This window comes from Cebus imitator, unplaced genomic scaffold (genome assembly GCF_001604975.1).
Source record: "Cebus imitator isolate Cc_AM_T3 unplaced genomic scaffold, Cebus_imitator-1.0 Scaffold570, whole genome shotgun sequence".
NCBI classification, from domain to species: domain Eukaryota; kingdom Metazoa; phylum Chordata; class Mammalia; order Primates; family Cebidae; genus Cebus; species Cebus imitator.
The window spans coordinates 608,675-636,468 of NW_016107885.1; the positions used below are offsets into that span (position 1 = coordinate 608,675).

General features: G+C 35.6%; 1 protein-coding gene across 2 annotated transcripts in view; it reads right to left on the reverse strand.

Moving 5' to 3' along the window:
- The window catches only part of ABCB7 (ATP binding cassette subfamily B member 7), a 125,393-nt gene extending 97,947 nt beyond the window's left edge, over positions 1 to 27,446 (reverse strand). For both annotated transcript variants that reach the window (XM_017516011.2, XM_017516010.2), the window contains exon 1: positions 27,033 to 27,446. In XM_017516011.2, the coding sequence (XP_017371500.1) occupies positions 27,033 to 27,197 (165 nt within the window). In that variant the 5' untranslated portion in view covers positions 27,198 to 27,446. The remainder of the gene's footprint in view (positions 1 to 27,032) is intronic.
- Between the last annotated feature and the right edge of the window lie 348 nt (positions 27,447 to 27,794).

The following is a 27,794-nucleotide window of genomic DNA, read 5'->3' on the forward strand; positions in this document are numbered from 1 at the left end:
AAAAAAAAAAAAAACCTTAGAGACTATTACAGACACCTGTATGCACACAAACTAGAAAACCCAGAAGAAATGGATAAATTCAGAAATGGATAAATTCCTAGAAACAAAAAACATCTCAAGATTGAACCAGTAAGTCTAGCCCTCAACAGATAAATGAGTTCATAAATTGAATCAGTAATAAAAGCCTACCAACCAGGAAAAGCCCTGGAAGAGACAGATTCACAGCCAAATTCCACGAGATGTATACAGAAAAGCTGTTACCAATCCCATTCAAACGATTTAAAAAACAGTGTAACACATTCTGTAAGGCCAACATCATTCTGATACCAAACCTGGCAGAGATACAAGAACAACAAAAAATAAAACTTCAGGCCAATATATCCGACCAACATAGATTTAAAAATCATCAATGAAATACTAGCAAACCAAGTTCAGTAGCACAACAAAAAGCTAATCCACCATGACCAAGCAGGCTTTATTCCTGAGATGCAAGTTTCGTTCAGCATATGAAAATCAATAAATGTGATTCAGCACCAGAAACAGAACTAAAAAGAAAGACCAAATGAACATCTCAATAAACACACAAAATAATTTTGACAGAGTTCAACATCCCTTCATGTTAAAAAATCATAAACTAACTAGGCATTGAAGCAAAATACCTCAAAGTAATGAGAGCCATCTAAGACAAACCCACAGGCAACAGCATACTGAGTTGGCAAAAGCTGAGAACATTCCCCTTGAGAACCAGAACAAGATGAAGATGTCACTCTCTCCAGTCCTATTCAACACAATACTGGAAGTTCTAGCCAGAGCAATCAGGCAAGACAAAAAAATAAAAGGCATCCAAATAGGAAGAGAGGAAATCAAGCTCTCTCTCTTCACAGATAATATGATGCTATCATATCATCTAGGTATCCCCTAGAAAACCCCATAGTCCTTGTCCAAGGAGTGCTATATCTGATAAACAACATCAGCAAAGTTTCAGGATACAAAATAGATGTAAAAAAATCAGTAGCATTTATATACACCAGTGGTGTCCACGCTGAGGGTCAAATCAAGAATACAACCCCATTCACAATAGCAACAAAAAGAATATAATGCCTAAGAATAAAGCTAACCAGGGAAGTGAAAAGTCTCTACAATGAGGATTACAACACTGCTAAAAGAAATCAGAGATGGCACAAACAAATGGAAAAATATACCATGCTCACGGATATGAAGAATGAAAACTGCTAAAATGGCCATGCTGCCCAAAACAATTTACAGATTCAATGCTATTCCTATTCGAACTACCAACATTTTTCAAAGAATCAAAAAAAAAAAAACATTCTAAAATTCATTCAGAACCAAAAAAGAGCTCAAATAGCCAAAGCAATTTTAAGCAAAAGCAAAAAACAACAACAACAAAAAACAAAGCTGGAGGCATAGAGGCATCACAATACCTGACTTCAAACTATATTACAAGGCTAGAGTAACAAAAGTAGCATGGTACTGGTATAAAAACAGATACACAGACCATTGGAACAGGTTAGAGAACCCAGAAACAAAGCTGCATAGCAACAGTCATCTGATGTTCAATAAAGCTGACAGTAACAAGCAATGGGGAAAGGATTTTCTATTCAATAAATGCTGCTGGGATAACTGGCTAACCATATGCAGATGAAAATGGGCCCCTATCTTTCACCATTGACAAATAAATTCAACATCAATTAAAAGAAACTATAAAAACTCTGGAAAACAATATAGGAAATACAAAGGACCTGACAAAGACTTCATGAGGAAGGCACCAAAAGCAATTTTAACAAAAACAAAAATTGACAAATGGGACCTAATTAAACCAAAGAGCTTCTGCACAGCAAAAGAAACAATCAACAGAGTAAACAGACAACGTACAGAATAGGGGGTAATATTTGCAAACTATGTGTCTGACAAAGGTCTAATATCCAGAATCTATAAGGAACATAAAACAACAAGCATAAAACAACCAACCCCATTTAAAAATGGGCAAAGGATATGAACAGACACTTCTCAAATGAAAACAAACACATGGCTAACAAGCATATTAAAAAATACTGAACATCACAAATCATTAGGGAAATGCAAATCAAAACCACAATGAAATACCGTCTCATACCTGTCAGAATGGCTATTACTAAAAAGTCAAAGAATAACAGATGTTAGCAAGATTTTGGAGAAAAAAGACTACTTATATACAACTGGTGGGAATGTAAGTTAGCTCAGCCATTGCGGAAAGCATTCTGGAGATTTCTGAAAGAACTTAAAATAGAATTACCATTCGACCCAGTAATCCCATTACTAGATATATACCCAAAGGAATATAAATCCCTCTACCATAAAGACGCATGCCTACATAGGTTTGTGGCAACACTATTCACAATAGCAAAGATATGTAATCAACCTAGATGTTCACCAACAGTGGACTGAATAAAGAAAATGTGGTACATACACACTATGGAATACCACACAGCCATTAAAAAAAAAGAGAGATCATGTTCTTTGCAGCAGCATGGAGCTAGAGACCATTATCCTAAGCAAATTGATGTAGAAAGAGAAAACCAAATATTGCATATTCTCATATCTAAGTGAGAGCTAAACATGGAGTATACATGGACACTCACAAGAGAACAACAGACACCAGAGCGTATTGGAGGGTGGAAAATGGGAGGAGGGAGAGAATGGAACTACGTATCAGGTATTATGCTGATTACCTGGGTGACAGAAAATAATTCCCTATGACATTCAATTTATCCATGTAACAAACCTTGAACCTAAAAGTTGGAAAGAAAAATACAAAAACATCTTCTAAATGTTTGCTTACACAAAGGAATGCTCAAAACCATTAGTCATTAGGAGAATGAAAATCAAAACCACAATAAAACATCACTTCATGTCCACTAGTATTACTAAAATTTAAAAAGGTAGATGTTAATAAGTGTTGACAAGGATGTGGAGAAATTGCAACCCTCATATGTACATACACACACACACACACACACACACACACACACACACACACACACAAACACACACATGTTCCAACAGAAGAAAAAAAGGATTTTGAAGTTGTTAGATACACAAGCATATATGCGTGTATACACATATGCATAGTTATACATATACATATGTACACACACAAATATATACAGAAACATAAAAAATCAAGCCTGGCAATTGTACTGTTCAATCTGAATTTAACAGGTTTTGTTTTAGTTTGGGCTGCTTTAAATTTTTTTTCTTTTTAATTAACTCTCGATGAAAGCTCTTCATAAAGATTTTCCCAAACCAGATACTAATACTGGAGGGAATGAAGAAATACCTTTTATATCACTTCATACCTATTAACAAGTAACTGGACATATATTCTCATTTTTAAATGGTATTCCTTTTCCATATATCTTTTACAATAGTTGTTCCCAAGCCTGAGTACCCACCAGAATCCTCCAGAAGCATTTAAAAATATAGATTATTGAACATTATCCCAGACTTGCTGAAGAAGAAACTTCAGGGATGTGATACAGGGATCTGAAACTATTTTTAAAGACCTTAAGGTAATTCTGATAAAGTTAGCTCAGCACCTAATCCCAGGTTCACATTCGTGAACCACTGCTATACACTACTGAAGATTAATCTACCTAAAACACTTCAAACTCTTAGTCCCCCTGCTCAAAATTCTCTAATAATTCCCTACGAACTCCAATACTCTTGGAATGTTATTTAAGTTCTTTGTTGATCTGACACCAATTGACCTTTTCAGTCATATTTCTCCCAGCTCTATTTCATGAACACTTTATTTAAACTGATGTATTCACTAACCTTCAAACATACTTTGCACATTTGCTGATATCAGTTCTCTTGCCTAGAATGTCTTCTCCCTTCCTCTTTCTCTAAATTCATCTCTCAAGATGTCACTCAAAATTTACCTCCTTCCTAAATCCTTTCCACATCACTCTCTTCTCCAAGCCTGAAGTAACTTTCTCATCTGAGACTAGTACCTATTTACAAAACTCACTGGTCAATCCTGTAATCTCTTACATGGTTCTGAACTGCTCTTGAAGTCTTATTTATTTTTATTTAGGTTTAAACTCATATTACATTTTATTGAATTAGTCTACATACTCAGTAAGGGTAGGTAGCATGTCTTTTCATTCTTTATATCTGCCATGCCAAACTTCATAATGCTTTTCAGAGGAAATGCTCATATGAACATTGATTTAATTTAATTCCTTTCCATCTAGAAGGTCTCTGTTCTCATTTCTATAGACAACTAGGATAAAAGGCTAGGAGAGGATTGGAAGTGAAGGTTTCCTCCTACCTTCACTTTCTGATCTTGTTCTGATACCTTCTTTAATTTAAAGGCAGGATGTGGAAAGGATATCAAAAGACACTCAGAGTCAAGAATAAAATTAGAAGAGAAAAGAAACCAAGACCAAAATGTTTCTCTCATTCTTTTCTATCACCAAATCTCCCTATTCTTCTTAACTTTACCCATCAGAGTTGAGGAATGAAGTAGAAGTTCTATCACCAGGACATAGCCTCACAAGGTTAAAAACAAAAGCAAAAACCCTTAACTCTCATGTTTTCAGGATGAGAGTGGAGCACACAGAGATGAACTAATGTCACCTCTTGCCAACATGTTGGCATTTTTAAATTACATTTTTCTCTGAGAAAGATATCAATTCAGCATCTTTTAATTCTAAACCAAGCCTCAGAGACAGAAAGCAGCTCAGGTTCTGGCAGCTGCTTTGCTGAGAAACTTAAAGACCACAGCAAAGAAGAGACAGTAACTGGGCTCAAACTACATATTTACTGTAACATATTTCAGCATCACAAAAATGAAAGTCGGGTTCATTGTAGAAAATTCGGAAAATACAGAGAAGATGACAGAACATAACAGTCACCCATTATCCTACCACCCAGAGATAAACAATGTTTTTACATTTGGGTGTGCTTTTTTTTTAGTCATTGTTTCCTGCATATGTTTTCTTAAAAAAAAAAAAAAAAAATCATTTGGCCTACTGAATTTTGTAGACAGCTTTTTACACTGAATATTAGATCACATGCATTTTCCCCATCATTAAATATTTTTGAAAAACATCAGTTCCAACATCAGTTTAAACATTTATTTAACCAAGCCCAGTGTCAGATACAAAAGTTGCTATCAACTTTGACCACTACAAATAACACAGTAAACCGTATCTTATATTAACTTATAAACCTATATTAACTTATTTGTGCACTTTTCTGATTATTTCCTTAACACAATTTCTTAAAAGTAGAATTGTTGGGTCAAAGAGGGTGAAATATTTTTAAGGTTTTTCATTCTTTCTGACAAACTGCCCTCCAGAAAAGCTGTGCCAACTTACATTCTCAGTAGCAATGCATAAGAATCATTTCACTACAGTAACACCGGGTGTGTGTGTGTATTAATATTTTTATTATCATCAATTAAATGGACTGAAAAAAAAGATTTCATTGCTTTCAACTCACATTTCTTTGATTTTTAAAATGAAGTTGAGCATCTTTTCATATACTAATAGAATATCTATCCAATACTTCTTTTTCTTTGAATGGCCTGTTCATGTCTATCTTTCAACACTGTTTTTGGTATTTTAATGAAATTCATTTGTACATGTTCCTCACAAATTAAGAATATCAACTCTTTATTAGCCTCAAATGTTATGAATGTTTATCTTTTTTATGTTATCTTTGACAAAGTCATGTAATTTTACATCATCAAATTTACTCACTTTATTCCTTTTTTCTTATGTTCAGAAAATCCATTCTTATACTGGGAGTAGATAAATTGTCATATCACTTCTTTCATCGTTTTAAGGTCTAGTTTTATCATATTTAATCATTAACCCATTAATGGCTTATTTTAGTATATGGTATTAAGTAAAGATCTCTTTTTTACCCTACTCATTTTAGTTTGAAGAATTCGTCAAACACTAACATTATATTTGGGTTTGTTTCAATATTTGATATTTGGTCTCATTAATTTCCCTATCCATATGTTAGTACCACACTGTTTCCTTTATTAGAGACAGGTTTTGCTATGGTCCCCAGGATGGACTCAAACCCCTGAACTCAAAGTATCCTCCTGCCTTAGCATCCCCAGTAGTTGAACTACAGGCATGTACCACCACACTCAGCTTCACGCTCCATTTATTTTACAATACAATGTAATATCTGATAGAATAAGTTTTTCCTTCCCAACACACTTACATTACTCCTCGTCTCCAAAATTTTATTGGCTTGTCTCACCAGTTTATTGCTCCAGAGAAGATTAAAATAGTTTTGTCAAGATCTCCTTTAAAAATCCTGTAGCGATTTCTACGCTTCTTGGCCTTTTGGCTAAGATCAAGTGTGGATTTCATTAAATCTATTAATTTGGGGAGCATCAACATCAGCATATTATATAATCTAGTATTTTTGTCCATTTATTTAAATTTTCATTTATGTACTTTGGTACAGTTTTGTAGCTTTGGTCATATGTGTTTTAAACATTCTATATAAATTTACTGTTAATATGTGTATGTACAGTTGATACTCTGAGAGTCTAACCCATATTATATTTTCTATAAACTAAGGTCATCTTCACAATGTATTAAAATATGTAGAACTTTTGTACTAGCCTGTAAGATTATACACTTAAAGATTAAAAGCTTATATGTAGAAATCTGCCTAGATAACATCTAGGAGAATCAATTGAGGAGCTTTTAAAGAATACATTCTTCCACAACTCTATCCCCTAGGCAACATTCCTTCCTGAAACACTTTGAAGTAGTCAATACCAAGAACCCAAGAATGAGTTGCTATGTTACTAAGGTTATTGACTTCCTAACATGACCCAGAAGGCTCTATATAGTTAGGCCTCCACCTACCTCTCTGGCCTTATCTTTTAGTACATGCACTCCTATACTTCCAGTCACCACAGAGCTTTTACACATGTTTTTATATGCATTATCCTCTGCCTGGAACTCTCTTTCCTTCTTTATCTAGTTAACTCCTACTCATCCTTCAGATCTCAGCTCAAGCATGACTATCTCAGGGAAGCCTTTCCTAAATTTCTTGATTAAGTCAAATTTCCATGTTAGTAAGTCTCATGGAAGCACACATCTCTCAGTACAGTATTTGTCATCTTGCCAACTTTGTATTTTAATTTTTTGTCATAATTTAATTACTGAATCCCCATCTCCCCATCCATTTGGTCCAAGAAGGGAAGGACCAAGTCCATTTCCCCTGTGATCCCATAAACTGCCGTACTTCCTAACTCACAGTATAGTCTTTCCATGTGTATTTGTCCAATAAACAGTTAAAAGAACAGTAAATCTGAGTAACTTGATATTTCTGTTACTGGCAATTCTTTTTCAAAATTGGCTCAATTTTTCAGTTGGTTTCAAAAGTCCCAATGACAGAGAACCCCAGGAAAAAAGAGAATGACAGCTTCACCTATTCCTGAATTTCTCTCTGGATTTTCATTTCTCAGTAGTCGTCAGGTCAGAATCCCAGGAAAAGTTGAGCAAAGGTTAGTATATATAATGGAAGTCTGCTGAAGTAAACTGAATTTAAAAATCTTAAAATGATATACTGGGACAAACATTCTACTAGAAGTTAGGAGTTCTCGGTTCTAACATGGCTTATTCATTACCTCGTTTTGCTACAAGCCATGTGATCTTTCAGTTTCTCATTTGTAAAATTAGTAAAATGGAATCGAATATCCCTATTTTCTAAAGTGAAATCTAATAAATCTATGACTTATGTGTAATCGCTGTATGTACTTAAAAAAAGCAACTGCTTTTGATGGCAAGTAAAAGATTAGTTAATAAGCCATTTGAAACATCATCCAAAAGTAAATTTATTTAAATGAAATTTGGAGAGAATACAGTATTTGGCCTTCTTATATGACTATCACTGAAATTTGTGTTTTATTCACTAAAATTCTATTTTTTAAGTAAAATTCTTACATTAAGTCCCTATGCAATTTCAAACTTTAGAAAATCAAAATTGAAAGTAAGCGCATTAAAAGACAACTACATTACATAATTGTACACGTTTTCAGCCATTGTAATGAATTTAAATATATTATAATAGTAAGTACTGCAACAACTTAAAAACTATTAGCTCTGAAAAATGTTAATATTTGTTATTCAGAGTTTTTCTATCATACATAACAATGTAAATTATTAAAGTACGAAAGTTAAGGATTCAACACACCATGATATAGTGGTGGCTCCGATACAGGTGAGTTTAAATATTATAAATAAACTAAATAGGTTCTTAGAAGAGTAAACAAAATAATTACATTGGGTCATATATTCAAGCTTACACTTATTCCTGGAAAGCAAGGATGGTTCAGCAAATAAAAGTCAATCAATGTAATAAATCACATTTACAGAATGAAGTACAAAAATGAAATGATCATCTCAATTGCTGCAAAAAAAAGGCATCTGACAAAATTCAACAACCTTTCATGATAAAAATGCTCAAAAAACTGCAAAGGAAACTACCTCAACATAATAAAGGTTATATATGAAAAGCCCACAGCTAACATCATACACAACAGTGAAAGACTGAAAGCTTTTCCTGTAAGATTAGAAATAAGGTAGGGACGTCCACTCTTGCCACTTCTATTCAATATAGTATTGGCTGTCCTAGCCAGAGCAATTAGGCAAGAAAAAAATAAAAGACATTCAAATTGGACAGAAAGAAGTAAAATTATCTCTGTCTATAGGTAACACATTCTTATATGTAGAAAACCCTAAAGATTCCTCAAACTCTGAGAACAAATGAATTCAGTAATGTTGCACAATATAAAATCAATGCTCAAAAATCAGTTGTATTTGTATACACTAACAATGAACATTATAAAATAAACAACCCCATTTACAATAGCATAAAAAATACCTAGAAATAAACTTAACCAAAGAGGAGAAAAACTTGTGCACTGAAAACTACAAAACACTACTGAAAGAAATTGAAGAAGACATAAATAAATAGAAAGACATCCCATGTTCATTTTATATTGGTGAACCATCCATATAACCCATAGTCATCCCTATCAAAATCCCAAAAGCTTTCTTTTTTTTTTTTTTCTTTCAGTCTACATTTTTTTCTTTTTCTTTTTCATTTATTTATTTTATTGCATTTTAGGTTTTGGGGTACATGTGAAGAACATGCAAGATTGTTGCATAGGTACTTTTTTCTGTAGAAATAGAACAAAAAAGAATCCTAAATTTCACATGGAATCTCAGGGTACCTCAAATAACCAAAATAATTGATATGGTTTGAATCTGTATCCCCACTAAACCTCATGTTAAATTGTAGTCCCTAATGCTGGAGGTGGGGCCTGGTGGGAGGTGGTTGGATCATGGGGCTGAATTTCTCATGAATGGTTTAGCACTATCTTTTTGGTGATGTTCTCATGATAGTGAGTGAGTTCTTGCAAGATCTGTTTCTTCAAAAGCATGCAACACCACTGTCCTAATTCTCTCATGCCTACTCCAGCCATGTGAAATGTGTGCTCCCCTTTCACCTTCCACCATAATTGTAAGTTTCCTCAGGCCTCCCCAGAAGCCAAGCTGATGCCAACATCATCCTTTCTATACAGCCCATGAAATTGTGAGCGAATTAAACCTCTTTTCTTTATAAATTACCCAGTCTCAGGTATTTCTTTATAGCAATGTGAAAACAGACTAATACAATAATCTTAAAAAAGAACAAAGTTGAAAGCCTCCTACTTCCTGATTTCAAAATATAACAAAGCTACAATCATCAAAACGATGTGATACTGGCATAAAAATACACAAAACACTGGTACAGAATAGAGTCCAGAAACAAACCCACGCGCATACGTTAAAGTAATCTTGACAAGAGTGCCTAGATCACTCAATGGAGAAAGAACAGTCTCTTCAACTAATTGTACTGGAAAAAAATGGATATCCACATGCAAAAGAATGAAGATGGACTCTTCTCTCACCTTATATACAAAAATTAACTCAAAATGAATGAAAGATTAACAGTAAGACCTAAAACTATAAAACTTCTAGAAGAAAACACAGGGGAAAACTACATGACATTAAATTTGGCAATGACTTCTTGGATATGATACCAAAATCACAGGCAACAAAGGTAAAAGTAAACAAATGGGACAACGTCCATCTTAAAATATTCTGCACATCAAAGGAAACAGTCAAAAAAGTAGAAAGATAACCCATGGAAGAGAAGAAAATATTTAAAAATCATGTATGTGATAATGAATTAATATCCAGAATACATCAAGAACTCCTACAGCAAAATACATAAAAAATTTCTCAATTTAAAAATGGGCCAAGGATTTGAATAGACATCTCTCCAAATATATATAAATGGTTAATAAGCATATGAATAGATGCTCAAAGTCATTAGAGAAATCTGTACCAAAACCACAATGAGATACAACTTTGTGCCCATTAGGAAGGCTATTATCAAAAAAAAAAAAAAAAAGAAGAAATTGGAATCCCTGTGTATGGCTTATAAGAATATAAAATGGTGCAGTGATTGTGGAAAACACTATGGTAGTTGCTGAAAAAATTAAAAATAAGATTATCATATGATCTAGCCACTGCACTTCTGGGTATACATTCAAAAGAACTGAAAGCAGGACTCAACAGACATTTGTATGCCCATGTTAACAGCAGCATTATCCACAAGTCAAAATATGGAAGCAGCCTAAGTGTTCACTGATGTATAAATAAACAAAATGTATATATGCATACCTTATTAAAGGAAAGAAATTCTGACACATGCTACAACATGGAAATACACTGGTCAAAAAACGCCAACCACTTCTATTCCACTTATATGAGGTACATGGAATAGTCAAATTCATTAACACGGAAAGCAGAATTGTGTTTGCTAAGGGCTGGGACAAAGGGACAATGGGGAGCTAGCAGTTAATCAATGCAAAGTATCAGTTTGGGAAAATGAAAAAGTTCTGAACATAGACTGGGGGGATGGTTGCACAATAATGTGAATGTACTTAATGTCTCTGAGTTGTACACTTAAAAATAAAGAGGTAAATTTCATGTTATGTAAATTTAACCACAATACAATGAACAACAGAAATATCAACCCCCAAAATCCCAACAAACCAAAACTTATAGGATCCAGTGAAAGCAGTACTCAGAGGTAATGTCATAGCATTAAATGTCTACCTTAAAAGATCTCAAATCAATAAGCTAACTTTACATCATAAGGACTAGAAAAAGCAAACTAAATCCACAGCTGGAAAAGGGAAGAAAATAATTACGATTCAAGTGAGATAAATGAAATAGAGAATAATAGAGAGAATCTAAGGAGCCAAAAGTTTGTTCTTTGAAAATATCAACAAAATTGACAAACCTTCAGTGAAACTGACAAGAAGAGTGAAGACGCAAATAATTAAAATCAGAAGTGAAAGTAGGGACACTGCTACGAACCATAAAGGAAATAACAAGGATAAATAACCATATGGCAACAAAATTAGATAACCTAGATAAAATGGACAAATTCCTAGAATATACATTACCAAATATAAGTCATTGGGTGTATACCTGGGAGGTGAATTGCAGGGTTACGTGGTAATTCAAGAAGAAATAGAAAATCTCAGCAAGAGAAAAGAAGTTAATAAAAGAACCATCATGATAAGTGCACTCTATGCCAGTTTTAAAAATAGAAATAAATGGCAGTTATTCAACTGAAATCTATAATAAAAAAAAAATTCCCAAAGAAAAGTCCTACACACAGATAGCTTCACTACTAAACATTGGAAGAAATGACTTAAATCCCTCTCGAACTCTTCCAAAAAAATAGAAAGTAAGGGAATACTTACCATTTCATTCTATCAGGCTAGCATTACCCAGATACCAAAGCCAGATAAAGACATTAGAAGAAAACTATAAATCAATATCCCTTATACAGATGCAAAAATCCTCCACAAAATGCCAACAAACTGAAGCCAGAAGTATATTAAAAGGATTATATACCATGACCAAGTGGGATTCGTTCTAGGAAGCAAGAGTGGTTCAATATAAGAAAATCAACCAGTATAATATTTCACATTAATAGATAGAAAAAATAATACATGATCATCTCAATTTATGTAGAAAAAGCACCTGACAAACCTAACACACTTTGTGCCAAAAAACAGGAAACTAAAATATATATATTTTTCTTTTTTCCCCTCTTTTTCCTTTACAAAAATATGCTTGCCCTAGGAAACTACAAATATTAAAGAACTTCCTTAGAAGGGCATTTATGTAAAAACAACAGCTAACATCCTAATAATGAAAGACTTAAGTGTTTCTCTTAAGATCAAGAAGAAGACATTGACAACTGCTTTCATTACTGCTATTCAATACTGTACAAGAAGTTCCAGTCAGAGCAATTATTCAAGAAGAGGAGGAAAAAGCAGATTCTGAGGCAGATCTTAGGGGGGAAAAAAGAGGAAAAAGGAAAAAAATTGGAGGACTTACACTTCCCAATTTCAAGGCCTACTACAAAGCTACAATAATTGAAACGGTGTATTACTGAATAACAACAGATATTTATTTATTTATTATTTTTTTGAGACAAGAGTCTCGCTCTTGTTGCCCAGGCTGGAGTGCAGTGGCGCAATCTCGGCTCACTCCAACTTTCGCCTCCCAGGTTCAAGCGATTCTCCTGCCTTAGCCTCCCAAGTAGCTGGGATTACAGGCATGCAGCAACACACCTGGCTAATTTTGTATTTTTAGTAGAGCTAGGAGTTCTCTGTGTTGGTCAGGCTGGTCTCGAACTCCTGACCTAAGGTGATCCACCTGCCTTGGCCTCCCAAAGTGCTGGGATTACAGGCGTGAGTCACCACGCCCAGCCAACAACAGATATTTAGACCAAGAGAATAGAATTGAAGAGTCCAGAAATATGCTTGTTGATTGATTCTTTTAGAGGGGTGCCAAGACCGTTCTACAGAGAAAACACAAGCTCTTCAACATATGGTGCTGGGGCAACTGGATATCCATGTGCAAAAGAATGAAGTAGGGCTCCTATCTGAAATCATATTAAAAAATTAACTCAAAATAAGTAAATGACCTAACTAGAGTTAAAATCATAAAGCTCTTAGATGAGAACATAGAGGGAAACCCTCATGACCTCGAATTTAGTAATGCCAAACATATAAAAAGATTACCAACATCATTGCCATTAGGGAAATGCAAATGAAAACCACAAGAAGGTACCACTTCACATCCACTAGGGTGGCTATACTAAAAACCAATGACAAACAAAGAACAAAACAGAAAATAAGAAGTGTTACAACTGAGTGTGGTGGCTCATGCCTGTAATCCCAGCATTTTGGGAGGCCGAGGCAGGCAGATCATGAGGTCAGGAGTGCAGACCAGCCTGGCCAACATGGCATAACCCCACCTCTGCTAAAAAAATAAATTAGCTGGGCATGGTGATGAGTGCCTGTAATCCCAGCTTCCTAGGAGGCCGAGGCAGGAGAACCACTTGAACGTGGTAAGCAGAGTTTGCAGTGAGCCGAGATTGCGCCACTGGACCCCAGTATGGGTGACAGAGTGAGACTCCAACTCAAAAAAAAAAAAAGTGTTGTCAGGGATGTGGAAAAATTGGAAGCATCATACATTGTTGGTAGGGATACAAAATGGTTCAGTTGCTGTGGAAAACACTTGGCAGCTCCTCAATAAGTTAAACACAGAATCATCATGTACTGCAGGACTAAGTATGAAAGGAGAGAAAATAGAATTACCATATAACCCTGCAATTCCACTCCCAGGTATATACCTAAGAGAATTAAAAAGCAGGCACTGAAAAAAACTACATGAACATGCTTGTTTATAATAGCACTATTCAAAATAGCCAAAAGGTTTAAAACAGCCCAAGTGTCCTCACTAGATGAATGGGTTAAAAAACTGTGGTATAGGCTGAGTGTGGTGACTCACACCTGTAATCCCAACACTTAGGGAGGCCAAGGCAGGTAGATCACTTCAGGACAGAAGTTCGAGACCAGCCTGGCTAACACAGTGAAACCCTGGCTCATGCCTGTGATCCTAGCAGTTTGGGAGGCCAAGGCGGGCAGATTGCTTTAAGTCAGGAGTTCGAGACCAGCCTGCCCAACATGGTGAAACCCCCATCTCTACTGAAAACACAACAATTAGCCAGGTGTGGTGGCGCATCCTTGTAATCCCAGCTACTTGGGAGGCTGAGGCGGGAGGACTACTTGAACCCAGGAGGCAGAGGTTGCAGTGAGCCGAGATCATGCCAGTGCACTCCAGCCTGGGTGACAGAGCACAACTCCGCCTCAAAAAAAAAAAAAAAAAAAAAAAAAAAAACCTGTGGTATATACATATATATATAATGTTATTCAGCCAGAAAAAGGAATGAAGTGTCAATACATGCTACAACATGAATAAACCTATGAAACATTATGCTAAGTGAAAGAAGCCAGATAGAAAAGGTCACTTTTGTATCTGCTCAATACATAAGGAGTTTTACTTTGGAGTGATGAAAACATTTTGGAACTAGATAAGAGGTGGTGGTGCATTACGTTGTGAATTTGCTAAATGTCACTGAGCTGTTCATTTTTAAATGGTTAATTTTATATTGTGTAAATTTTTAAATTATTTTTAAAAAGTAATCTATGACAAAATTATATCAATGTCATTTAATCAGAAGTAACAAACCAAAAGTTAGACACACATTTCTGAAAATACAGAGTTTATCAAATAAAACAATCCCATTTTTTTTCCATGGAAAACTACTTTAAAAGGTAATGCTCTCATTTCCTTTTAGATTACAGTCTCATAGGTCTTACGTGAAACACTGTTAACTGTAAAGCTTATTAAATTTCATTCGCAAGGCCAGTAATTGGCACTTAACTGTGGATACTGGTAGTTTGCAGAACTTAAGAACAGATTATAATTTAAAATATTTAGTTATCTATTAACCAGATCTTGGTTTCTAAATATTATTTTCCAATAAAGATCTATATCTTTTATTGGAGGGTTCTTGGAGAAGGGGCTGATCTCAGGACCAGTGCAGGGAAAATATAGGATGAACCTGGAGCATTGTGTGGTGTCAAAAAGTAAAGAAATGCTTGGAAAAAGATGAGGGCATGTCCAACCTAAAGGAGCTCCCAATGGCCCAAACATGGAACAACAGAGCAACAAAATATATAATTAATGTATTGGATTTTAACTCACAGAATATAATTAACATCTGTGAGTCTATCCTGATATAAATAAACAATTAAATGAGAAAGAAGGGATGGATATCTCTTCCTTACATAAAAATTCCAATTAACGAATGTAAAAAGAATGAGGGAAACAGAAAAACAGACAGTCGTCACCACAGTATCTGTGAGACACTGGTTCCAGGAACCCCTATAGATACCAAAATCCAGATACTCAAGTCCCTTGTATAAAATGGCATAGTATTTACATATAACCTATGAACATCCTCCTGTACACCTTAAATCATCTCTAGATTACCTGTAGTACCTAATACAATGTAAATGCTAAGTAAATAGTTGTTATACTGTATTGTTTTAGAATTAATGACAAGGGGATAAACATCTGTAAATATTCAGTAGATGCCACAGTCATTTTTTCTCCAAATAATTTAATCTGCAGTTGATTGAATCCATGGATGTGGAGGATATGGGAGGGCCACCTGTCATTAGGCAAACACCTAATAATTGTAGACAAGATCCACTGATGCATGCTAAAATTAGCTGCTGAAAATTTAGAAAGAACTATGATATTTACATACTTTCAAAGAATCTACCCCCAAGGTGTTTTTAAATTAGCCTTTCCCCATTCATCCACCCGTCCAACAACTACCGCAAGACTTCAATACTCATCTATAAATTCTTCACCTGCAAAGTCTTTCTTCACCTCCCTGGACTGAAGATGGTTCCTCTCCTCCAGGCTCACATAAAATCTTGCACATCGCTCTACAAAAGCATTTACCACATCTTAAATTATTAGTTTGCCTATCTGTTTTCTCCTCTAAACTGTGATTTCCTGGAGGGCAGGTTATGTCTCATTCATGGCTATAGCCCCAGTGCCTTGTAGAATGTCTGCCAAATGGCGGGTGCCCAATAAGTGTTTGTTAAAAGACTGGTAGCATGTTCCTTTTGTAAATATAGAGTATTAGGTGGTGATAAACTCTAGAAATAGAGTATAGTTTGATTTTACTGTTTTTACATATATGTCAATATTCTAAGCTAGTAACATTTAGGAATTTGTTTCAAAGAGTTTTACAAGAGCTTTAAACAGATTTACTCTAGCTATTTATCAAAGCAAAAGATTATAGATGCTCAAAGGGCCCTGTTTCCCTTTTAAAACTTAATGCTTTTAATATCACCCAAGTCACCTCTGGGATGCTTTGCTGCTTAGAAATTTCTTCCACTAGATACCCTAAATCATCACTCTCAAGTTCAAAGTTCCATAAGTCTCTAGGGCAGGGGCAAAATGCCACCAGTCCCTTTGCTAAAACATACGAAGAGTCACCTCTGCTCCAGTCCCCAACAAGTTCCTCATTTCCATCTGAGACCACCTCAACCTGCATTTCGTTATCCATTATCATTATCAGCATTTTGGTCAAAGTCATTCAACAAGTCTCTAGAGAGTTCCAAACTTTCACACATTTTCCTGTCTTCTTCTGAGCCCTCCAAACTGTTCCAACCTCTGCCTGGTACCCAGTTCCAAAGTCACTTCCAAGTTTTTGGGTGTCTTAACATAGCAGTGCCCCACTCTACTGATACCAATTTACCATATTAGTCCATTTTAATGCTGCTGATAAAGACATATCCGAGACTGGAAAGAAAAAGAGGTTTAATGGACTTACAGTTCCATATAGTTGAGGAGGCTTCACAATCATGACAGAAGACAAGAAGGCGCAAGTCATGTCTTACATTTATGATGGCAGGCAAAGAGATAGTTTGTGCAGGGATACTCCCCTTTATAAAACCATCAGATCTCATAAGACTTATTCACTATCATGAGAACAGCACAAAAAAGACCTGCCCCCATAAGTCAATTACCTCCCACAACATGCGAGAATTGTGGAAGTTATAATTCAAGATGAGATTTGGGTGGGGACACAGCCAAACCGTATCAGATGGGTAAGAAAAATTTTATTCAAATACCCAATTTTATAGTCTAAAAACACTGAGACTGAGATAAAATAACTAAGATAAGGTAATACTCTCGTGCTTCAATACCCTGTCTTCTTTCCATGATACAAGAATACTTGGTGACAAATCTTGTCAATGCTACCTCACAACAGGCAGTGCAGGCCCTTATCACTTCTCTCCTATATTACTTTAATATTCTCTTAGTTGATGTCCCTATCTCCAAGCCTTGCCTATTTCTAATCTATCCTTCAAACTGCACCCAGAATCATAGTCCTAAAACAAATTTGATAATGTCACTCACTCCCTACTTAAAATTACTTTCTAGAATGGCTATGTCCAAGAGAACTTTCTGTGATGACAAAAATATTCTGTGTGGTGAAATATAATAGTTACTTAGCCAGATGTGATTATTGAGCACTTAAATTACGTCTAGTATGACTAAGTTACTAAATCTTTAATTTGATTTTAGTTGAAATTTAAATAGCTACATATGGCTAGTATCTACTGTATTTGGCATTAGAGCTCTAATCAAGAGGGTGCCTTTTTTGTGATCCTAGTGAAAACCATTAAATAAATAAGTAGAACTAAGAAAAAGTAAAATTTTAAAGCATTTTGTAAACTAAAGCACTGTAAAAATATTAGCTGATATTATTAAAAGTATAGGTTATACTGACCTATTAGCATAGCTGCTTTTTTTGGCTTTTCTGTATTTTCTAATCTTTCAGTAGTGAGTCTGTACTATTATCATAATGTTTTTAAATATAAAAACTTGATTTTGAAAAAAGAAACCTAAGTATAAATAGCTCTTTAATAGGCAGAATCAAATATGCAGAATATGTGTGTTACATAAAAAGAGGAGAAACCACTGAAATGAATAGGAAACACTGGGACTCAATTTCCAAAGAATCTCCCAATTCTGTGATGTGGTAACAACTAAAAACTGGTTACATTAAAAAGCAGGAAATACTTCCAGGAAAGCTTCATAAATGCATTAAAGACTTTTTTACTCTGGGGTGGGGTGCTGGCCATCTTAGATCTCAGTGACTTCTCTGTGTCTCACAAGCAGGAGTGATTGCTCAGGTTTTGGGAGGATCTCCATGAACTATGAAGAAATTGAATCCCTGAACAGGCAAATAATGAGCTCTTTACTTGAGGCAGTAATAAATAACCTACCAACCACAAAAAGCCCATGACCAGACAGATTAACACTGAATTCTACCAAATGTACAAAGAGCCAGTACCATTTCTACTGAAACTATTCTAAAGAATTGAGGAGGAGGGACTTCTCCCTAACTCATTCTATGAGGCCAGCATCACCCTCAGACCAAAACTTGACAGAGATACAACACCAAAAAAACCTTCAGGCCAATATCCTTGATGGATAATGATGCAAAAGTCCTCAACAAGATACTGACAAACCAAATCCATCAGCACATCAAAAAGCTTATCCACCCCTATCAAGTAGGCTTTATCCCTGGGATGCAAGGTTGGTTCAACATACACAAATCAATAAATGTGATTCATCACATAAACAGAAGACAAAAGTCACATGATTATGTCAATAGATACGGAAAAGACTTTTGATAAAATTCAACATCTTTTCATGTTAAAAACTCTCAATAAGCTAGATATTGAAGAAACGTACCTCAAAATAATAAGAGCCATATGTGACAAACCCACAGCCAACATCACACTGAATGAGCAAAAGCTGGAAGCATTCTCCTGACAATAAGCACAAGACAAGGATACCCTCTCTCACCACTCCTATTCAACACAGCATTGGAAGTTGTGGCCAGGGCAATCAGGCAAGAGAAAGAAATAAAGGGCATCCAAATAGGAAGAGAGGAAGTCAAAATATCCCTGTTTGCAGATGACATGATCCTGTATAAAAAACTCCATAGTCTCAGCCCAAAAGCTTTTTAAGCTGATAACTTCAGCAAAGTCTCAGGACACAAAATCAGTGTGCAAAAATCACTAGCATTGAGTCAAGACTGGCTCTAACAAAACAAAACAAAACAAAACAAAAGACAAAAAAATAATAAAAATAAAAATCACTAGCATTCCTATACACCAAAAATGGTCAAGCCAAGCACCAATCAGGAACAAACTCCCATTTACAATTGCCACAGAAAAAATAAAATGCCTAGGAATACAGCTAATTAGGGAGGTGAAATATCTCTACAAGGAGAATTGCAAACCACTGCTCAAAGAAATCAGAGATGACACAAACAAATGGAAAAACATTTCATGCTCATGGATAGAAGAATCATGGATAGGATAGTTAAAACGGCCATACTGCCCAAAGCAATTTATAGATTCAATGCTATTCCTGTTAAACTCCCACTGACATTGTTCACAGAGCTAGAAACAACTATTTTAAAATTCATATGGAACCAAAACAGAATCCCAATAGCCAAGGGAATCCTAAGCAAAATTCAATTGTGTACTCCTTGCCCCCACAAATTCATACGTTGAAGTCCTAACCTCCAGTACTTCAGAATGTGACTATATTTGGAGACAGGGCCTTTAAAGAGGTAATTAAAATTCAATGAGGTCATTAGGGTGGACCTTAATCCAATATGACCAGTATACTTCTAAGAAGAGGGTATCAGGACACAGACACACACAGAGGAAAAGACCATGTGAAGACAGAGTTTGATGGCCATCTATAAGACAAGGAGAGAGGCCTCAGAAGAAATAACTCTAATGACATCTTCATTTTGGACTTCATGGGTTCCAGAATTGTGAGATAATACATTTCTGTTGTATAAGCCACCCAACCTGTGGTGTTATGGCAACTGTAGCAGGCAAGCACAAGTGCACACGCAAAGTTTTTAAGTGCACACTATAGTCAAAGTAGTTGAAGGAAGAATTCATACTTAGCAAATATTTATGTACTAAAAAATATGAATATATTATTACAACGATCTTATAGTATAAGTTACTCAAGATCAGTAAAAACGATTTGATAAGTAAACCAAAATTGAAGCCTCACCTTCTCTTTTTCTATATGCTTTGAAAAGCGTAAGTTTAAAAGCTGCTCTCCCAAAACATCAGCACCTAAGAAACTATACCCTTAGGATGCAGTTTTTTCCTACACTAATATCCTTTATTCTAATGAACATGTCAAAATACAGTGTGCAGTTAAAATTTCTACAAAGAGTAAACTTTTATATCTTATTCCTCAAAGAATTTTATCCTGTAAGTCACTTTATCTTAGCAAATGATGCTCAAGAATAAAGTAACTTGAAAATTTTAGGATCAAAAGTAGGTGTGCTTTAGTTATTGAACCACAACTGACAACAATCAGTGATGCTACTCCACCACGGTACCATATGCCTAATAACAGAAATGCAATGGAAACTTATGAGGCTGCCTTGAAGAAAGTTAGCTTTCAATTCCAAATGTATAGCAGTGAAGCAAATATTATGTTAGACTTTTGTTTTGGTTTGGTTATAGGGCTTAATCATTCATTTCACAATCAGAAGATTCTGATTGCCTACACATGGAAGATAAAAACAAAAAGATGTCTGGAATATATTAGTCTTTTAGGCTTATAAAATCTTATCTCCTCCACAAGATACATAACTACTTGTAGGAAAAAGCGTTGTAAGAGTTCAGAGGAGGGAGAAAACAAAGTCTTATGAGCTTATCAACAATGGTTTAAGGGAATGAACTGACCTTTGATCTAACATTTGAAAAACAGGCAGGAGTTAGAGAGAGGGCATCTCAGACATAGGGTATGGCATAAATGAAAAAACAGACACAAAAAAAACGCATGGTCCAAGGAATGGGGAGCAATACAGGATAACTGGAGGGACAGGGTATTTGTAGAGAAATAGTTTACAATATGGCTAACAACGTAGTTAGGTGGAAATTTTTAAGGCTAAGATGTAAAGCCCACTGACGTTCATGCAGGGAAGTGATGGGATAAAAGTTATACCTTAGGAAGAATAATCTAGATGTGCTGAATAGGATGAAATGAAAGGGCAAGTCCCTAAAAGCCGAGAGAAAAGCCATGCATTACGTAATAAGGACCTAAAACTAGGGCAGAAGTTAAAGGACTGAAAAAGACAGAAAAGGCCATTGCTACCACAAAGAAATGTTCACCTACCTCACAGGATTACTGTGAAGACCAAATGACATTAAATAAAGACTTGAAAAGTATCTTTACTCAGTAGTGGCAAATCCTACAAGGGAGTCAAGAGAGCACAGATGAAGACTTCAGGGAGATGTATTTTAGGAAAGGAAGGAGAAAATCAAAACAACAAAAATATCACCTTTTGCAGGTAACTATGTATACCTGTTAAAATTACTAAAATCTTAAGTATTAAGACCTAATTTTGGTCAAGATTGAGCACCAATGAAAAAATGCTCACAAGTAAAAAGAAATAGAATTTAAAATTATCCCAATAATGCAAAACTTATGTACATTTAAGAACAGAGATTCAAAGGAAAAAGAAAAAATTATTTAACATGTGAGGCTGTAGATACCTGTCTTAACGTTTTATTACATGTGGTTTTGTATAATTAAAATGAGGAAAATATAAAGCATAAGAATAGTATACAGAATGGGCACTTTTATCTCTTATTATACCTTATTTTACAATATGGGAAAGAACATGGTTTTCTTTGATAAAGCAAAATAACAATATAACAATAAATGATATTAAGTGTATAACAATAATTAAATAAATTCTGTATTTATCATTTTATTAAAATTTTGATGTAAGTTTCCATTCTATTTCTACCACCCTGCCCAGTGACAAGGGTTCTTTATCTCCACTGGCTACTCACAAACCCCATTAGAAAACCACCAGCCAGCAATATTGTATTTATCAGGGATTCCTCACTGCAAGAGGGGATAGGTTTCTGATTCCCCTGAAATTGCATGCAAAATGAAGCATATATGTATGTGTATTTTTCTAGGAAGAAAGTCTATGGCTTTTATCAGATTCTCAAAGGGCCTCATGTTCTAAAAGAAAGTTTAGAACACTTACAAAATTTTCTCCTCTTCCTAATCATCTTAACAACTAGTTAAAACTAATGTGTCAAGGACTTAGAGAATGTTATTTATTCAACTATTTCTGAATAAGGAATAACCTGAATTCCTCTTCTCAAGCCCCACTGCCACTTTTGACTAAGACCTTTATATTTCCATTCCTTATCATATACAGCCCAGGTAAGGTGTATCTTTATTTACAACTTTTATAGCATTGCTGCTGTTCTTCACCACCCCTTAGAATCTATTTCTACCTTCTTAGATGAATTCAGAACCTATCTTACTTTTTCTACCACAGTACTTCCATTTTCCCAACACTAGCAAATACTAAACTCATCATTAAATTCAATTTTTCTAATCCTACTCTTAGATATACAAATATGACAAGAACAATACAAATTTGTCCCATAAAAAATTCATGTGAACTTAAACTTACTCTATGTTGCTCCTAAATACAATCACAAAGTAGAGGTACTATATACAAAGGGTTGGTCCTAAAGGATTTCAGTGAGGAAACAAGAGAGTTGCAAGAAACCTTAGAGATCTGCTAGTGAAATATTACTAGTTTACAGAATCTGATGTCCAAAGGAACAAGTTATCTGCCCAAGATAATTAACAGTACAAGCAGAGCTCAGGTGATGAAGTGTCCTGGTCCAGTGTTCACTCCACAATACCATGTTACGCCCTTTGTATAACAGTTAATTCATTATTTTTAACATTTAGAAATAAAAATCCTTTAAGTCATCTGTATTTTCTTTACAGTAAGGCTTACTAATACCTCAAGCCCTCTTAATAGTATTCAATATCATTCCTTCCAAGCTTACTGGGTGAGAACAATGTAGGGGACAATTAAAAGCCTTACTGAAATCAAGATAGACTGTTACTCACTCACATGAAGAATTGGTTTGGTATGTCTTGCTCTTCACAAAACCAAGTTGGCTGCTTCCTAATAGCTAACATTTTTCTAATGACAGTAAATTATGGTTTAAAAATTTTTAAAGTCTTTCTTGGTCTCCTAATAAACAGGCTATGCTTTTAAGGTTTGTGTCCCCCCAAAATTCCTATATTGAAACTTAATTACCAATGCGATGGTATTAAAAGGTGTGGCCATTGGGAGGTGATTAGGACAGGAGATTTGAGCTCTCATAAAAAGAATTAGTCCCCTTATAAGAGAGGCCAAAGAGCCGCCTTGTCTCTTCTACCATGTGAGGACACAGCTAAAAGCCACTGCCTATGAACCAAGTGTCTAGTGAGGGCTTGTATGGGGAGTGAGACCTCACCAGACACTAAATGTGTCAGCACCTTAATCTGTGAGAAATAAACTGCTCTTGTTTATAAGTCATGTAGCTTCTGGTATTTTGTTATGCCAGCCCAAACAGACTAAGATAGACTATTAGTTTAAGAAATTATTTCTCATAGGCACATTAAATCCCTCTTCTTGCAAATGAAGTCCACATCTTTATATAATAACCGAATGTTCCAAGTAAGTTTAGGCATCATTGAACTACAAATAACCCCTTCAGGTACTTTTATTTTTTGAGACAGAGTCTCACTTTGTTACCTAGGCTGGAGTGCAGTGGCATAATCTCAGCTCACTGCAACCTCTGCCTCCTGGGTTCAAGCAATTCTCCTGTCTCAGTCTCCTGAGTAGCTGGAACTATAGGTGCACATCACCATGCCCAGCTACTTTTTGTATGTTTAGTAGAGACGGTATGGTATTACAAAATAATTATTGAATTTATACCTTAGGATAATCATTAGTATATAGTGTAATATTAAAGCTGAAAGGAACCTAAAAGCAGTGTTATGAAACAATATTAGTGGGTTGGATTAGCACTTTTTAGATGAAATTCAGTAGAATATTAAAAAAAAAAAATAGCAGAGCTTTTTACATCTTAAGCGTAAAAAAAAAAAAAATAGCAGTACTTTGTACATATAGTGATATTGGTCAGGTCTCGAACTCTTGACCTCAGGTGATCTACCCGCCTCGGCCTCGCAAAGTGCTGGGATTACAGGTGTGAGCAACTGTGCCAGGCCCCTTCAGGTACTTTAAGTGTCACTAAATCACCTCTCACCCTTTTCAGTTCCATGACATAATCCACTTAAAGACATCCTTATTTCTCCTCTAAGTTCTGTTTTTTATTCTTATAGTACATTTTGGTTCTGTTGAGTAATCACTATAGTTTCTTCATATACATCTTATATTGTGAAATTTAAACTAGAACCTCTAAAAAGTAGAGTAGGAGGATTATTTGCCTATTGTTATTATTATATTCCCACTTCAGTTAATATGAAAGCCAGGAGTAAAGTATTTTAACTTTTATCTTCTTGGTTAACTATTAGCAGCCAATGGTGGAAGAGTGGAAAGATGGAATTTACTACTGGAAGAAATTAAAGCTCCCATTCTTTGTCCATGAGGTCAGAACCAATAAATGAAAACAAAACAGTACCTATCCAAAAGAACTACCATATTCCACAGCCCAGCATATACCAGGTGAGAAATACATTTTACAATGAATTCCAGTAATCACATACATGTGGGATTATATATATGTGTGTATGTGTGTGTGTGTATACACACACATAAAAGTGCATGAAACAACACTTAAGATGTAAAAAGCACTGCTATTTTCTTTTTTATTCTACTGAATTTCATCTAAAAAGTGCTAATCCAACCCACTAATATTGTTTCATAACACTGCTCTGAGGTTCTTTTCAGCTCTAATATTATGCTATATACTAATGATTATCCTAAAAGTATATATTTAATAATTATTTTGTAATCTTAATCACAAGTCATGAATTTGCAAGTACCTCAGGTTAGCTCAGCTTCTACTTTGAAAACTTCATAATCATTCCTTCCTTACCCTGTTAAATCCATATTTTAAAAAAGGATGGCAAGAGTTCCATGCCTTTAAGAAAGAGAAAACAAAGGTAACACCTTTCCCTTGTTTTTCACACTGAGGAAATGGTAACCAAAGGAAATGGTAAGATGTAAAGGACAGAGTGGAAGAAGGAAGTCGTGGAGATAATGCTCTTGGAAAGAGAGAAAGCTAAATATGTATTGCTATTGCCACCACTGAGATTCCTAACAACTTTTCCTTTTCCCTCTTCCCCCTCATTCTTCCAGCTTAAGAAAGTCCTACAAATTTTATCTTAACTTCATCTGCTTTATTGGAGAACTATAGAATAAAAACCATTCCCAAGAGATCATGTGTTACAAACTTTCAATCATAAAATACTTTAAAAACATTAATAAAATCATCTGGATTTGCTTCTCTAGCCTAACCTTCTGCTATTTCCTATCTTGAACGCCTCACTACAGTCTAAACTATGTGCAGTTCTACAAAAAGTTCCATGCTCTCTCTGACCTGTGGGCCTTTGCACATGCTATTCCTTTTTTAACTGACAAACTTCTAATTTTTCAGTTCTTGCCTTAGGTATCAGTTATTCAAGGCAATCTTCCCTACCTTAAGATTAGACTTAGTGCCCCTCATATGTACTCTCCCATACCTTGTACCTTCCCCATTATTACACATTTCTACTATATTTTAATTGCCTATTAATTTATATATTTCTGACTAGATTTTAAGTTCTTTAAAGATGGGGCTTATATTTTGTTTTGTTTGTTCCTGTAGAGGTATTCAATAATTACCGAATGAATTATAAGTCTCATTCCATCAGCCTTCCACATGCTTAGTGTCATTCTCTATTTCTCCCTGTTCAGAATATTCTTCCCAGTTGTATCACCAGCATGAAATACTCTCCATAATCTGGTCCTTAATTATCACTATTTCCTCTGGATGCCTATACCCTTTACTGTACATACTATTCATTTGCTCATTAACCCACCATTGTGTTTTTCAGTTATTTTTGTCATGCATAGATCCAGTCTCCTTAACTAAACTGTACAATCCTTGATAGCACAACTGTATGTCTTTCTTAGTATCCTATTATCTAGCACAGGGCTATGTACAAGGTAGACGTTAAATATTTGTAGATGAAGAATCAAAATGTAAGCAGTACTTTCTCATACAAAGCTGACAATATTTTAAAGTGCTACTGATAAATAAGTGATGGCAATTAAACCTCTTGTCAATACATAGAAAATAAAAAGATATACTTTAGTACAGTTAAGTACAAATAATTTTTTTAAAAACCGTTCCTGAGAGGTAATAATGGACTCAAATATTAAGAGGCACTACAACCATAGCTGCATTAATAAGTTAAGGATCCCTATGGCTACCAAAATGACCTGTGCACAGAGAACATCACTGTATTTTTCAGATCTAGGACAATCATATTTATATACGAATTTAAGGCAGTCTATGTTTTGGAAAGATAGTTATGGTTTTGGCCTATCAGTGAGCACGCCTGTCAGCAAGGGAGTTAACTGACACCACTTGGTTATAGATAGCTTGCTGTCATTACAGTGCTCTCCGAATTGCTAATTCCAACTGAGTAAAATCTGAACCACAGATAAACGGGTCCCAAATTATATTACTAATTGGGGAAAATAACCCAGTCTTCCTCGTATTTAGAAAGGTAAGCAGGCTGGGAATGGTGTCTAACCCATCTCTTAATGTGGGGGAAAAACTGTGACTCCTACGAGAGGGTCCAGCGCTCCAGGTGTTCTCTGCCCAGAACCTCTTGCCCCATTTCCCTTTGCCGAACCCAAAGGTTTTCTTCTTCATCCTTTCTTCAAATTACTGACGTTAATTTCATTCACTTACTGCTGCTCCGTGTTAGCCATGACTTTCTGCTTGGTGCTCTCTCTGCCCCGAGGTCACGAGGGCACCTTTTCTCTATAGGTCCCCTTGTCCTTCACCCTATTTTTCAGTGTCAATGGCAACTCACCTGGTAGGCTCGAGCGGTTCCCAAGGCGCCGAGTTGTAACCTCCATTGCAGACCTGAGCCGCTAACAGAAACTAAAGGCCGAATCAGAATCGCGGAGTGTCGGCGCTTTTCGAAAGCAGCCGCCGCGGCCGCCCAACGCCAAGAATGCATCGCGAGCAGCGCCATCTTGAGCGAGGAAAGAGGAACCGAGAGAAGAGGATTGTGGGACACTGGCGGACTGAATTTGGCTATCTTTAATTGTCCCTCCTCTCGTTTTCCCAGTGCCCCAGACCGGAAATGGATTCTGTTTGACGATTCGGAGGTATTCGCGCGGCCTCTTCCCCCCTCACTCCCCACGCTGAGCTTTGATTGTTTTCCTTGCACAACCGGGAATATTGGAGTAACACTCTCTTTTTCTCTTTTCCTGGAGTTGCCAGGTGAAATACAGGATGCCTACCTAGTTAAGTTTCAGTTTCACATAAACAACGAATCATTTCTTCGTACGTGTGCCCCACATATTGTATCTACTAAATCTGCCCAACCCCATCTTTGTCTGTCATTCTCTTACCCCCGCGAACTCAATGCCACGCTTCCCTCTCTCCATTTTCCCTATGCATATTCTTATCTCCACTCTCTGAATTAAGGAAAGATTAAACTACAGACGTTAATTTCCCCTGGGAGGAGGTTTCGATGTGAGATTTACTGTCTTTCCGTCCCATAAGCACTTTTACTTTGCTGATTGTTCTCTGTTGCACAAACCTTGAAGCAGTTTTGCTTTGATCT